Source organism: Heloderma suspectum, chromosome 1, assembly GCF_057233095.1.
Source record: "Heloderma suspectum isolate Gila_16-S chromosome 1, 16-S_ref, whole genome shotgun sequence".
Classification (NCBI taxonomy): Eukaryota; Metazoa; Chordata; class Lepidosauria; order Squamata; family Helodermatidae; genus Heloderma; species Heloderma suspectum.
Genome location: NC_139458.1, coordinates 104,565,217 through 104,580,126, shown reverse-complemented (window position 1 = coordinate 104,580,126; position 14,910 = coordinate 104,565,217). Strand labels below are relative to the sequence as shown.

Sequence of the window (14,910 nt, the reverse complement as noted above, 5' to 3'; positions counted from 1 at the left end):
CTCAGGGGTATTGTAAGGATTACAAACATCCAGTGAACTTTTTATTCCTTGGAAGGAATTTGAACCAAGGTCGCCTTGATCCGAGTCTATCACCTTATCTACTACTCTACTCTGCATTGGCTCATTATTAGTGTGTTGATGTCCAGCCTGCATTTAACTACTTTATCCCTAAGGCCTCAAGGCAGCTGAGTTCACTAAGTACTTGTATCTCTTAGTATGGTTATTATTTTTAATAACTTCTTAGGCTAGGTCTGTTCTCCATTTACATGCCTATCTCTTAGATCACTGAATATATTAGCACTGTGAAACATGGAGAGATGGGACTGAAGTTGAGTTGTTGAGCAGGAGTCACAGTGGATCAAATGAACCTTTGTTACCTGGTTAAATAGGAAATCTGATCTACGTCTACAGCACATGGATACCTATACTGTATGAGCAGGCCACATCTGAGAACATATATCAACTTCATTTGTTTGTTTCATTTCTATACTGCCCAATAGCTAAAGCTCTCCGGGCGGTTCACAAAAATTAACATGTCTAAAGTTTGACCAAGTTGTTATTGATTTAATGGTGCTCAGACAGACTAGCATTTTTGCTGAACTGAACAATTGTGATGGGGTGGGCTCCTTGGCGGTAGGCAGCTAACCAGAAAATACTGCACTTCCTTCCTGTAAAAAACCTCCAAATTTGATCTCCACTTTCCTGAATTAAGTCACCAACCTCCATTCATTGGATGGGAAATGGGAAATACATAACCATGATGGGAGGTGTTGGGCTTTCTTTCACTGGAGAAGCTGGATGGTCATCTTAAGTAGAAGCTGGATGGTCATCTTTCGGGAATGCTCTAGTTGCTTCCTGCATTGCAGATCCTTCACTGAGCAGGGGGTTGGATTAGATGACCTCCAGGTCTATGATCCTACAAATCATTTGAAGACAGGAAGTGATATTTAGATAATCCGTAAGGGGTTGATAATGTTACTCTAGATCTGCCTATGTGTAATATACTTCAGATATGCAACTGGAAGCAACTGTATCTCATGATCTCTGGTTTGCTTCATCACTGAATGCTTCGAAGCTCTGCTGTAAGCTTGTCTTAAGCCCCTTATAATCCTGCTCCTATCAGGGCAGGCAGAAGCAAGCCCCAGCTCTATGTCTCATAGCCTGTGTCAGTCTATGACCTGGTAAAGCAGGGATGAAAATAGGAGTAGCCGGCTCCGCAAAGCTGACACGAGTCGCTTCAAACCACCTGCAGTACTTAAAAGAAGCAGCTGAATTTAGGATAGCAGTCATATCTACTGGAAGCTTCCCTTTGTGTGTCCCTTCTGAGATTCCTCCACAAATCAAAACAGTGTTTGGTACATGCTGGAAATATGAACTGCTGCTGAATTTGGGAAGGGGCTTGATATATATATGTATGTATGTATGTATGTAATATATATTTTACCACAATGTCAGCTCCTTGTATGTGAAGGTACAGGAAGATGAGTGGCCGGGGGTTGGGGGTGTGGGAGGAGAGTTTCAGAGTTACAGTTTCAGTCCATTCCTCCTTTCAAGAATTTGTGAATGGAAATGGCTAACTTCTGATTTGATTGGAGGAAAAGATGCAGGGCACGTCGGAGATTGGCTAGGTGTTACAAAAAGCTTACTAATGGAGACAAAAGATTTCAAGGTTTTATCACCTGCCACCAATGTGCAGTGTGAAACAGCTGTTCACAGCGGGTCACGATCTGAAGCTGTAGTAATCTCTGCAATCCATTAAACACTCATCTTTGTCCGGGTGTTTTTTCTTCCAGAGTAAGAAACAGCACATCCCTTATCGGAACAGCAAACTGACTCGTTTACTGAAGGATTCTCTTGGAGGAAATTGCCGTACTATAATTATAGCTGCTGTTAGTCCTTCTTCTCTGTTCTATGATGACACATATAACACCCTTAAATATGCCAACCGATCCAAGGACATCAAATCCTCTGTAAGTAAACTTCCTTAAAAAAAAAAAGTTTTCTACTGATCCTTGCAAATTATGAAATCATGTGTGTGTATTTTTTATTATAGCTGCAAAGATAAATGCAACAGGCAAAATATAATACCCTCTCTCTATTTTATTTGCTTCATATTTTGAAATAGTTCTTGTGGTACTTTTACAGAACCCTTTTAAGACAGAAATATCACAGTTTTTCTGAAGTCTCTGAAACGTCTTGAATTGCCTGCTTCACTTCCTTCCTTTTCCCATCTTCCCTTCCTGCCTCTCATTATTTTCATTATTGAAAGAGGAAAAAATGAATTGATTCTCCGGATCTCTACCTGATTCTTGCCCCCCTCTAAATGCAGTCCCCTGCCACACAACCCAGGCCTTTCCAAAGATTCCCCCAATTCTACGGAGGTGCTTCTTGAGGGAACCGGGGGTTGGGGGCAGCAGCCAGGAGGAAGGGGTGAGGAAATCCCCCTGGCATGAGTGCAAACTTGGATGCCACTTATTGTCTTTAGCTATGTTTACTTAGAGCTGTTCTGGCTACTGGTGTCTGATGTCCTTGATATGATAATGATGTCGTAATTTTTTTTAAAAAATGGTAGCAAAAGGGAAAATGTACTGTGTCGCAAAGCTGAACTTTCTTATTCCTCCACAGCTGAAGAGCAATGTTGTGAGTCTGGACAGCCATATAAGTCAATACGTTAAGATTTGTGAAGAACAAAAGAAAGAGGTATGTCAGTTACTATAGCTGTTAGTTAATGTTGCTGACCTAACGCATGAAGCGTAACAATGTAACTAAGTGCAGTTATTAATTGTTGCTTACAAAATAATTTGTATTTAAAATTTCCAGAGAGCCTGATGTTTCCAGGTCATTTTAAGTGTAATGTAGATAATTGGTGTGGGGGGTATTTTTTAAAAAAAGCTGTTTAAAGATAGAAATGGGAAACTCAAAATGGGATATAAACCAAGGTCCCCCTTTGTTATAAAAAAAAATACATTGCTGCATTGTTTCAGATCATAATGCTGAAAGAGAAACTGAGAGTATACGAGTTGGAAAAATTGTCTGTTCCCAGTCACCATGACACAGCTATATGTACGAGTGAACAACAAGTGGCGATACCAAGGTAAAAACTTGTTATGGTTGCGTGTTCGCGTTGATGGCATGATCCTTTCCTGCCCGGAAGCCCACACTAACAAAGCACTTTTGTGCCTCTCCCCTTGTTGGCCCTTTTCCCAGACCAGTGTGCTATGGTGTGTTTGGCCATTCCTTATAATGGGAGCCTCACCCACCCCACCCATAGTGCTGTCCCATGTTCCCACTACTCCCCCTAGCTTGCGTGCACACATGTTCTTAAGGCTTGCAGGGAAAACAGCTAATCTGCAGCTCCCTTATGCCCTATGGGGATTGACTCCCATGCACAAGGGAAGGGGTGGAGCACGCCTTTAATTCTGAGTAAAGAAGTGTTCCATAACGCAGGGGTGGCGGGGGGGTGATCCTCATGAAGTGTATACAGTATCGTCATTGCTTTTCTTGATCGACGTGATGGTATTACCTTATGGGAGCGGCCATAGCTCAGTGTGATAGAGCACCTGCTTTGCACGCAGAAGGTCCAAGTTTTGATCCTTGGCATCTCCAGGTAGGGCTAGGAAAGAATCCTGCCTGAAACCCTGGACAGCTGCTGTCAGTGTCAACAATACTGGGCTGGATGGACCAAGGGCCTGACTCGCTAAAGGCAGTTTGCTATGTCCCTTAAGTACCACCAGTGCTGACCTGCAGATAGGGATTCACCCTGTGTTCAGTGGGGTAGCATTCCCCTTGAAAATGCAAGTTTGTAGTATGGGGTGGTCCTGGACCTGGCCTTGACCCTGGATGCTCAGGTGTCAGCTGTGGCCAGATGTACCTGTGGTCAGACTAGGCTGGCACATCCTTTCCTGGATACTGCAGATCTGACTATGGTAATACATGCCTGGACTACCGTTAGACACTCTACATGGGGCTGCCTTTGAAGAGTATCCAAACACTTCAACTAGTCCAGATTGTTATCAGGGTCCTCCTATTGAAAACATGTGACTCCCTTATTGACTACACTGAATTCTGATTTGTTGTGGGAGCGAATTCAAAGTGCTAGTGATTACTTTTAAAACTGCTTACTAATTGGATCCAGGATATCTGAAGGACCACCTTGTACCAAATGAACCTACCCACTTATCTACAGGGGCCTTCTCGTGTGACCCACTGTCCCCAGAAGTATATATGTTTGAGACCAGGGAGAGGGCCTTCTCAGTGGTTGTGCCCAGGCTCTGGAAAGCCTTCTCAAGGGATGGCTCCTTTGTCCCCTTCTTACTGACATTTCATCATGCTGTTAAGACCTTCCTTTTTTAAGAAGGCTTTTGTACCTTAAATGGGTTTAAGTTTAGTTGGAAATGGGTTTTAAAGGTTTTAATTCACATTCTGCTGTACTTTGCTTTGATGTTAGTTTTGTATTTTAATGAATGCTTTTATTCAAATTCTGCTGTTCTTTGCTTTGCTGTTCTCTTTGTACTTCTGTTTACATTTGCCTTACGTTTTAATATGTGTTTTTAGCCACTTTGGACACTCTTGAGGAAAGGCCTGTTAGAAATGTTTTCAATAAATAAGTGTCTCTGAATTTCTAGAGCTCAAATTAAAAAAAAAAAAGTTTTAGTTAGGTATGATGAGTGCTACTGAAATCCATAATTTGTATCTTGAGGTTCTAAAACTATCCGGGGTTCTGGAATCACCAGGGCTGCAATAAGGGCAATAGAGGGGTTAAAAGTGCAGCTGTGTGACTTGTGCATGTATGAACCAAAAGACTTTTTGGCAGGTTTCTAACTCTGCAGTCTTCTATCCAGGAGCTGGGAAGCCCCGGCCAATGAGAATTTGGGAACGTGTTTCATGCAAGGTGAAGATAACCATGAGAGCCTGAGGCCCTAGATTTTGTGACAGATTACATTTTGGGCAGCTCAGAATTAAAACAGGAATTTAACAATACTGCTATAGGGTAGAGGTGCACACACTCTTTCTATTAAAGGAGAGACTCGGTGACTACTGGCATAAAGATGAAAAATAGGTGGAAATACTTGTTAAGCAGAACCGTGTATATAGTGAGACAACTTTTTATCACCTTTTGCAGTATAATAAGCACATTAAGTAATTTTACATTTCTTAAATCTCTGGGATGGTTAAACTGGGGCTGCAGTAACTCCATTTATAGAAATGATTCCAAGGGGAGGATCACAGGTACTAATTACTGTGTGAACCGTTACAGTTTTTACAATAAAACTTTCCCATGGTAACCAGCATTTTAATACTCCAATTAAAGAGTGTTTAACCTTTCTACTAAAAAGCAGCCAAGGAAGGCACAACAGTTAAAGCACATGAAATCTTAAGTTCTAATAATTTAGAACATGTGTTGACAACTTCCTAGATTTATAAAATAAAATAGTTGAGCAGTATCCAGTTCGACGTTAGTGCTTACATAAAGTGCATTGCTCTAGAGCAGGGATAGGCAACATGGTACCCATGGGCATCAGTGTCTGTCCCCCAACACTTCCTTTGGCACCTGTCAAGGCACTTTACCCTTCCCACATTGTATTTTTTTTTTAATTAACACAATTTCTTATTGGCAACTGGGATCACTGTGAAATACATCTTTGTTGGTGCTGAAAACTGTGGGTTCGAAGGAGTTCGTTGTTCAGTTTGTTGGGGCTCAGACCCCAGCTCTGCCTGGTCATCAAGTCTGTTGGGCAGGTTATTTGTCCTTTACCATGCCCCCTATGGCAGCTATTTTGTAGTGGTGCCCAGAACAGTTTCTCAAACTGCCAGATGTACCAATGGCCCAAGGAAGTTGCCTACCCTTGCTCTAGCACAGCACCAATGGTGTTTGCTGGCATGACACGTTTTAGGCTAGTGTGTGTGTTAGTGCTAGTGTTGAATTGGATACTGCCCCTTGTTTATGCTTTGAGAGAGAACTATTTTGGATCTTTTAGAGCAGACATAGGCAGATGGTCAGTCTCCAGATGTTTGTGACTTCAACGCCCAGAAGCCTGTGACAGCATAGCTAATGATCAGGAAAGCTGGAGTTGAAGTCCAAAACATCCGCAGCTCTAGTTTCTCCCCACCCATGCTTTGGAGCAGTAGTTATCACTGATCTCACACTGGGGCCCACCTATAGCCCCAGCCTGAAACATATGGACCACCTTTTAATTTGTTATTGTATAGGTCAATCTGTTTCTTTGGGGGCATGGGGGGAGGGGAGAACCCTAAAAGGGAAACTATGGAGATGGAGTTTCTGCAGGCTCAGTCCCTTTTGGAACAGGATATTACCTTTCCGTCAGCTGAAGGCCGATGCTTTAGAACCGGGGTGGGCAACATGTGGGCCTCCAGATAGTTTGGTCTACAACTCCCACCACCCCTAGCATGCATAGGCAAGGGATCATTGAAGTTGTAGGGGGAAACATATGGAGGGCCACAAGTTGCCACCCCTGCCTTAAAAAAACATCTGTCCTGGCAGTGACCTGGTTTGCAAGTCACAGCTACAAACCCTGAGTAGCCATGAACAAGCGGGAGTGAGCAAGAACGCTGGCTCCTGGGCACCTCGCCGCTCCCACTGAACTAAACAACCCAGGGAAGCTTCGTCCCTTGGTTGTTGTCCATGATGTCTGAACCCAGAACTGGGTTGTTGTGGGAAGAACAAGCCACACAGAACAAGCCATGGTTTTGTTCTTCAAAAGTGGGCGGGTGGCCAAGAGCCAGCACGCTTGCTCGCTCCTGCTTCATTCACAACAATCCACAGTTTAACACACTGTGGGTTGTTGCGACTTGTGAACCAGGCCTGTCTCTAGTATTGCTTTCTCCATACAGCATTTTCTCTGTATCCTTTTCCTGTCTTTGACATACACATTAGAAAGAGCAGTGAGGACAGGGACGATTTCTGACATAATAGGGCAGTTCACAGGTAATGGCAGCAAAGCCTGAGTTAATTAATCCACGATTTGCCATGGTGCATGTTGGGCACATTCTGCAGCCTTTTTTTTATATTCATTCCTTAATCAGGGGTTGCTACATGACGTCCAAACCTGGACACTGTAGGTTTATCATGCGTTAAACAACCCGTAGTCAATCTAACTACTAATTGTAGGTTAACTGTGGATTGAGTTTGGACATCACATAGCAACCCCCAATTAGGGACTGAATACTCAAAATTACCACAGAATGCGCCCAGCATGCGCCATGGCAAATTGGGGGTTCATTAACCCACAATTTCCCACTGTTATGTGCAAAGCAGGGCAATGTCAGCCATTGCTGTGGAGCCTACTTTTAGCTTTTTCTGGGGCAAAAGAGCTGAAGGATGGAATCAGATGACCAGGAGGCACTCAGTAGCCACTAGAAAGTTTAGTGTCTGATGCTTAGGCCCACCACAGTTGACCCTACCACTACCACTCCTGGGTTAAACCATATGATGGCATGCTACAGATGGTTGCCACCCCAAATGGTAAAGTCTCTACATCATGGACAGGCAACAGGTGGCCCTCCAGATGTTTTGGCCTGCAACTCCCATCAGGCCCACTGGCCAGGACTGACATTGCTGACAGATGATGGGTATTGTAGGCTAAAAGATCTGGAGGGCCATGAGTTGCACACCCCTGCTTTTCATAATAAGTGTTTGAGGCCAGGCCAAGTGGACTGGGAATGATGGACATTTTAGTCCAGCACATCTGGAAGGCACTAAGTTGGCGACGGCTGGTTTAAGCGTGTGCCATGTGGCCCCGGGTGATCGGAATCCCTGTCCTTTTGATTAAAGTTGGGATGGAGAGCCCCAAGAAGCACACTGCTACTTAAAAGCTTTTCTTCCGCAGTGCATCATCTTGGAAGCGTGGAACTCAATAAGATCTGACGTCGTTCTCTCCATACAAGACCTAGGCCAAAATAGAGGAACTGTGCTAGTCAACCTAACAATTCAGTCTCTTGATAAACTTACACTTCCCCAGCATAACATAGATGCAGTAGGAAAAAGTAACATTTTTGTCAAGAACGTGGTAACTAATGCACAGTCATACGTGCTTGACTCCTGCGGAAACAAATTTCTGTCTGATCTTAGCTGTTACGCCTTTCTGTACATGTCACTGTAATATCTGAATGAACTGCTTATTGTTTTAACCTCTTCAGAATTTTTTTAAATTGAATCTGCTTTCTCCTGCAGTGTGAAACGCTTGTCAAAAATACTCTTTTCTTTAAGTGGCATTTATGTAACTGTCCTTTTTTATATAAATGTTTGGGGCAGGTTTAGAGAAATTTTGAAGTGTGTGTTCGCGAATCGTGAGGAAATTAGGAAAGAGTTCCTCAAGCTGGAACTGCGACTTAAAGAAAATGCCCTTAAAACCCATTATCAAAAACATTGCCATGAACAAATTGAAATGATGTGCTCTCCAGAGAGGTTGGAAAAGGTAAGCAGTTTGTACAACACTTCTGTCCTTTCTGCCATGTTTACGCAGTGCTGTTACATCCAGTATCCACTGAAGTCGCATTGTTCCAATTCAGACTGACTGTTTGCTACAGGGTCTCTTGATACTAATTGTTGTTGTTGTTCAGTCGTTAAGTCGTGTCTGACTCTTCGTGACCCCATGGACCATAGCATGCCAGGCCTTCCTGTCCTCCGCTCTCTCCTGGAGCGTGCTCAAGTTCATATGCATTGCATCGGTGATGCTATCTAGCCATCTCATCCTCTGCCGTCCCCTTCTCCTTTTGCCTTCAATCTTTCCCAGCATCAGGGTCTTTTCCAGGGAGTTTTCTCTTCGCATTTGGTGGCCAAAATATTGGAGCTTCAGCTTCAGTATCTGTCCTTCCAATGAGCACTCAGGGTTGATTTCCTTTAGGATGGACTGATTTGACCTCCTTGCAGTCCAGGGGACTCGTAAGACTCTTCTCCAGCACCACAGTTCGAAAGCATCAATTCTTCGGCGCTCAGCCTTCCTTATAGTCCAGCTCTCACAGCCATATGTTGCTACTGGGAAAACCATAGCTTTGAATATACGAACCTTTGTCAGCAAGGTGATGTCTCTGCTTCTTACTATGCTGTCTAGGTTTGCCATAGCTTTCCTCCCAAGGAGCAAGCGTCTTTTAATTTCATGGCTACAGTCACCGTCTGCGGTGATCTTGGAGCCCAAGAAAATAAAATCTGTCACTGCTTCCATTTATTCCCCTTCCATATGCCAGGAAGTGATGGGGCCAGATGCCATGATCTTAGTTTATTTAATGTTGAGTTTCAAGCCAGCTTTTGCACTCTCCATTTTCACCCTCAACAAGAGGCTCTTTAGATCCTCTTCGCTTTCTGCCATTAGGGTGGTATCGTCTGCGTATCTGAGGTTGTTGATAATTCTCCTGGCAATCTTAATTCCGACCTGTGATTCATCCAACGCGGCGTTTCTCATGATGTACTCTGCATATAAATTAAATAAGCAGGGCGACAATATGCAGCCTTATCGTACTCCTTTCCCAATTTTGAACCAATCAGTTATTCCATGCCCGGTTCTTACTGTTGCTTCTTGACCCTCGTACAGGTTTCTCAGGAGACAGGTAAGGTGGTCTGGTACTCCCATCTCTTTCAGAATTTGCCACAGTTTGTTGTGATCCACACAATCAAAGGCTTAAGCGTAGTCAATGAAGCAGAAATACACGTTTTTCTGGAATCCTCTTGCTTTCTCCATGATCCAGCAAATGTTGGCGATTTGATCTCTAGTTCCTCTGCCTCTTCTAAACCCCGCTTGTACTTCCGGTAGTTCTTGGTTTGCATACTGCTGAAGCCTAGCTTGTAGGATTTTGAGCATCACCTTGCTGGCATGTGAAATGAGCGCAATTGTACAGTAGTTTGAACACTCTGGCATTGCCCTTCTTTGGAATTGGAATGTAAACTGACCTTTTCCAGTCTTGTGGACAATGTTGAGTGCTCCAAATGTGTTGGCATATTGAGTGCAGCACTTCAACAGCATCATCTTTTAGGATCTTAAATAGCTCAGCTGGAATACTGTCATCTCCGCTAGCTTTGTTGTTAATAATGCTTCCTAAGGCCCACTTGACTTCACTCTCGAGGATGTCTGGCTCAAGTTCAGTGTCCGAACTATCATAGCTATGAGGGACATTAAGATATTTCCTGTATAGTTCTTCTGTGTATTCTTTCCACCTCTTCTTAATCTCATCTGCTTCCGTTAGGTCCCTGCCTTCTTTGTCCTTTATCATGCCCGTCTTTACACAAAACGTTTCCTTGAGATCTCCGATTTTCTTGAAGAGATCTCTACTCTTTCCCATTCTGTTGTTTTCCTCCATTTCTTTGCATTGCTCATTTAAGAAGGCCTTCTTGTCTCTCCTTGCTATTCTCTGGAAATCTGCATTCAGTTGGGTATATCTTCCCTTTTCTCCCTTCCTTTTCACTTCCCTTCTTTCCTCAGCTACTTGTAAAGCCTCCTCAGACAGCCACTTTGCTTTCTTGCATTTCTTTTTCTTTGGGATGGATTGAGTTGCTGCCTCCTGAACAATATTATGGACCTCCATCCATAGTTCCTCAGGCACTCTGTCTATCAGGTCTAATCCCTTAAATCTATTCCTCACCTCCACTGTATATTCATAAGGGATATGATTTAGGTCATACCTGAATGGTTTAGTGGTTTTCCCTACGTTCTTCAATTTAAGCCGAAAGTTTGCCATAAGAAGCTCATGATCTGAGCCACAGTCAGCTCCAGGTCTTGTTTTTACTAACTGTATAGAGCTTCTCCATCTTTGGCTGCAAAGGACATAATCAATCTGATTTCGATATTGACCATCTGGTGATGTCCATGTGTAGAGTCACCTCTTGTGCTGTTGGAAAAGAGTGTTTGCTATGATCAGCGTGTTCTCTTGGCAAAACTCTATTAGCCTTTGTCCTGCTTCATTTTGTACACCAAGGCCATGCTTGCCTGTTATCCCGGTGATTTCTTGACTTCCTACTTTAGCATTCCAATCGCCTGTGATGAAGAGGACATCTTTTTTTGGTGTTAGTTCTAGAAGGTATTGTAGGTCTTCATAGAACCGATCAACCACAGCTTCTTCGGCCTCAGTGGTTGGGGCATAGACTTGAATTACTGTGATGTTGAATGCTTTGCCTTGGATTCATACTGAGATCATTCTATTGTTTTTGAGATTGTACCCCAGTACTGCTTTTCCCACCCTTTTGTTGACTATGAGTGCTACTCCATTTCTTCTAAGGGATTCTTGCCCACAGTAGTAGATATAATGGTGACCTGAATTAAATTCGCCCATGCCTGTCCATTTTAGTTCGCTGATTCCCAAGATGTCGATGTTCAATCTTGCCATCTCATGTTTGACCACCTCCAGCTTACCTTGATTCATTGATCTGACATTCCGGGTTCCTAAACAATATTGTTCTTGTTGGACTTTCTTTTCACCACCAGACACATCCACAGCTGAGTGTCCTTTCGGCTTTGGCCCGGCCACTTCACTCTTTCTGGCGCTACTTGGAAATTCCCTCTGCTCTTCCCCAGTAGTATACTGGACACCTTCCGACCTGAGGGGCTTATCTTCTGGCGTCATCTCTTTTAGCCTTGTGATACATTCCATGGGGTTTTCTTGGCAAGAATACTGGAGTGGGTTGCCATTTCCTTCTCCAGTGGACCACATTTTGTCAGAACTCTTCACCATGACCTGTCCGTCTTGGGTGGCCCTGCACGGCATAACTTATGGCTTCACTGAGTTACGCAAGCCCCTTTGCCACAACAAGGCAGTGATCCATGAAGGGGTGATACTAATTATGTCAGTTTAAATCAGGAGTGCTGAATGGGCCAAATTTGGCACTCTGGGGTTTCCCAGGTGCCCATCATTCCCCAGATGCCCAAATTCCCCCAAGTGCCGATCATTTGGTGGTTTCCTGGCTTTTGTACAATTTCCCCCATTCTAAAAGGTTGAAATGCCTCTCTTAAGGTTTAGTTACTAGCAGTAAGAGGGATTTTTTTAAAATCTTGGCCCTGCCCTTTTGTCTTCAGTCCCCGTCCACCACTGGGCTGTAGCTCCGGAGAGCTTCTCTGAAATTGTCTTCAGCCCTTAAGCTGCAAGAGATGTGGCACCACTGATTTAAATCTTTGTTACCCATTAGAGATCTGGGAGGGGTTTGCAGAAACCCTCTCACACTGCAAGGTTGCGTGAAAGGGTTGCGGGGTTACGTTAGCTAGCCTCCCCTGCGCCTGATGAGAGCAGATGTGCCACCCACACCCCTCAGCAGCCATATATATCAGCTGTTCGCACATTCATAGGTATATTCATGGGGCTGCTTCTCACAGCTGCTGAACGCCAAGCCCTCAGTGGGTGTGCGGGGCCAGCACACATATTGACAGGGACAGGACTAGCCGGTGCACCTCTCTCACATACTTTCTGTGCATGAAGGGACTCGTGTGAACTCCCTTACATTGTTGCAAATCGGAATCCATCCCTTTGTCCTCCTGTCCCTTGGGCACGTTCTCTTCTAGTCCCGCCACCCTGTTGGCCCTTATCTATGCTTTGACTACTCTGCTTATCTTTCCCTCAGGCCCTGTTTCTCAGCTCATTGTTTCTTATTCCTGCAGCCATCATGCTCCTAGAATCCGCTGTCCCTTTGCTTCACTTTCTTGGCTTTCTGCCCTCTGAGTAGATCTTCCCAGCATTGCTGTTTCTGCCCCTAGAGCCTATGTAAAGTGTCCCCCGGTCAAACTGACCTTTCGCTATCCTTGAACTGCACAGTTTTTCTACAGTCTATCACCTCAGCAGTTACTCTACTGCATGAGACCATACCAACTCTTCAGTAACTGTAGGAAAGGGGGCTTGAGACCTAGTTGCCAGTTTTTACTCTGTGTATGTGTGTGTGTGCCTGTGTGTGTGTCCTGCTTTGTACATTTTATTGATTTTTAATCATATGTTGTTTGTATATTGCTTTTAACAGATGTTTTGGCTTAAGTGGCAGATAGATAGCCCTCTAAACCTCCCTCACAAAGCAGTTCACCATCAATGACAACCTTTGAAGTCCAGCTATAAAATAACTTTGTTTTAGCTTTCTTCAGCATCTGTTTTCAATTGAGTATAGCAATAGCCTTTTGAACCTAAAAGCTAACTATATCTGTCTATATTTTCTGTTGGTGAACAAAGCATGAAATATTTTAAAAATCAAAATGAAGAGAACTAGTATACATACACTAGAAGCATTCCCTTTGGAAAGCCCTCGTTCTTAATAGCCAAACTACATCTTGAACTTCAAGTTCAAAGAGCAGTTTGCGGCCACATTTTCCAAAGGTAGCTCTGGGAGGGGAAATACTGGATGCATGCGCAGAATATGCATACATCCACCCCTTTCGATTCAGGCCAAAAGGCTGAATGAATTGTTTTAACTATATTACTAATGGATTGGAAGGATGTGACCTGAACTACAGAGAATATATGGCTGGCACCAAAAGCAGCAACCCACTTCTTCCCTGATAATGTCTAAATTTTAAAAACAACAGTGTGTCAGATGATGACATCATACTGAGACTTTCCCTGATCCTGAAAGCAGCAGCCAATAAGCTGGGTGGCACCGGTGGAGAAACAATGCGATGATGTCATAGCATGGGCTTTGTTTAACAGGATGTTACCAGGGAGGAGGAGATGCCAGGCTATTGCTTTCAATAGCAGCCACACATTTGCCGTATCTAGTTCTGCTTATAGTTTTAAAATCTGTACTACAAAGTTAAGTTTGCATTATTACAGGCAACGGGCAAACATGACCACCGGCTTGCTTTACTTAAAACCCGTCGTTTGCATATGGCGAAGAAAAAAGAGGAGGAGATTAAATGCTTTGAGGACAACACTAATTGGTTGCATCGGGTGGAAAACGAAATGCGCCTCCTGGGTCAAGATGGTCATATTCCTCAGGTAAATGTCTTTCCAATTCCTGAGATAAACGTCTTTATCTTTTGTTCTTGAAAAAGGTGTTAGATTTTAACGTCAGACAAAGTTGGCCAAAGTTATGAGCAGATGGATTGCTCTTGATTCCACTGTAGCAGTAAGCATGCACGTGCATAATGTTTTTTTAAAATTCCCAACTTTATGTTCATGTCTCATTCTGTGAATGTGCTGGGGGTGGGGGGTCTCAGAGCTGCAGGGCCTTGCCCTGCCCACCCCTGGAATTGTGCACCATATTTCCTGAGGACATTTGTGTGAAAGAGTTCTCTCCACATCCAGTTGTATGTGTAGAGAGCGCCTACACTTGAGGAGGGGCCCTGATTAGGCAGTATCCCTCCTTGAATGTAGGAGCTTTGCCATGTGTACATCTGTGTTAGCTGAGAACCACTTCTCTCAGAAGTCCAGTGGACACTCATCAGGGCAGAGGGGGAGACAGCATGGAGTTCCAGTGGTGCTCAGCCTGTGAAGCCCTTGACTGAGTTCACACAACACAACAACCCACCTAGTGAAATAAGCCATACACTGTGGGCTGTTGTCAGACCAACCCACCGTGTCCAACAGATGATTGGGCACACTGTGGGTTATTCCTCTCCTCCTTCCCCCCTCAGTTTTCCAGCTGGCTCTGCCTGGTATCCCAGAGGACATGGCAGCAGAGCCTGTCTTGTCTGCCACCAAGTCCCTGCTCTGATCGTGACCCTGGTTGCTGTTGGAGCTTTTTTTAAAAAAAGTCCTTTATTTTATTTGTGCAAAATGGGGCCGATTGGGGGGGCAGGGAGATATTTTCCTGGCCCCAGGAATGTGTGCAAATGATGGAGAAAGGGAGGAAAGAGGGAAATGCATCTGGAACCTTACTCCGTGGTAGAAGACAAAGAGAGCCAATGTGTTTCCCACACTCCTGGCCATAACCCAGCAACTTGATTGGCGGAAATGAAGGGAGGCAATGGGTCGATGGAGAAGAAGTTGTTG

General features: G+C 44.1%; 1 protein-coding gene across 4 annotated transcripts in view; it reads left to right on the top strand.

Moving 5' to 3' along the window:
* Positions 1-14,910, top strand: part of KIF18A (kinesin family member 18A) — a 64,760-nt gene that overhangs the window by 12,693 nt on the left and 37,157 nt on the right. For all 4 annotated transcript variants that reach the window (XM_084852784.1, XM_084852795.1, XM_084852804.1 and 1 more), the window contains exons 7-11: positions 1,794-1,970; positions 2,626-2,700; positions 2,985-3,094; positions 8,273-8,435; positions 13,750-13,914. In XM_084852784.1, coding sequence (XP_084708910.1) covers positions 1,794-1,970; positions 2,626-2,700; positions 2,985-3,094; positions 8,273-8,435; positions 13,750-13,914 — 690 coding nt within the window. The remainder of the gene's footprint in view (positions 1-1,793; positions 1,971-2,625; positions 2,701-2,984; positions 3,095-8,272; positions 8,436-13,749; positions 13,915-14,910) is intronic.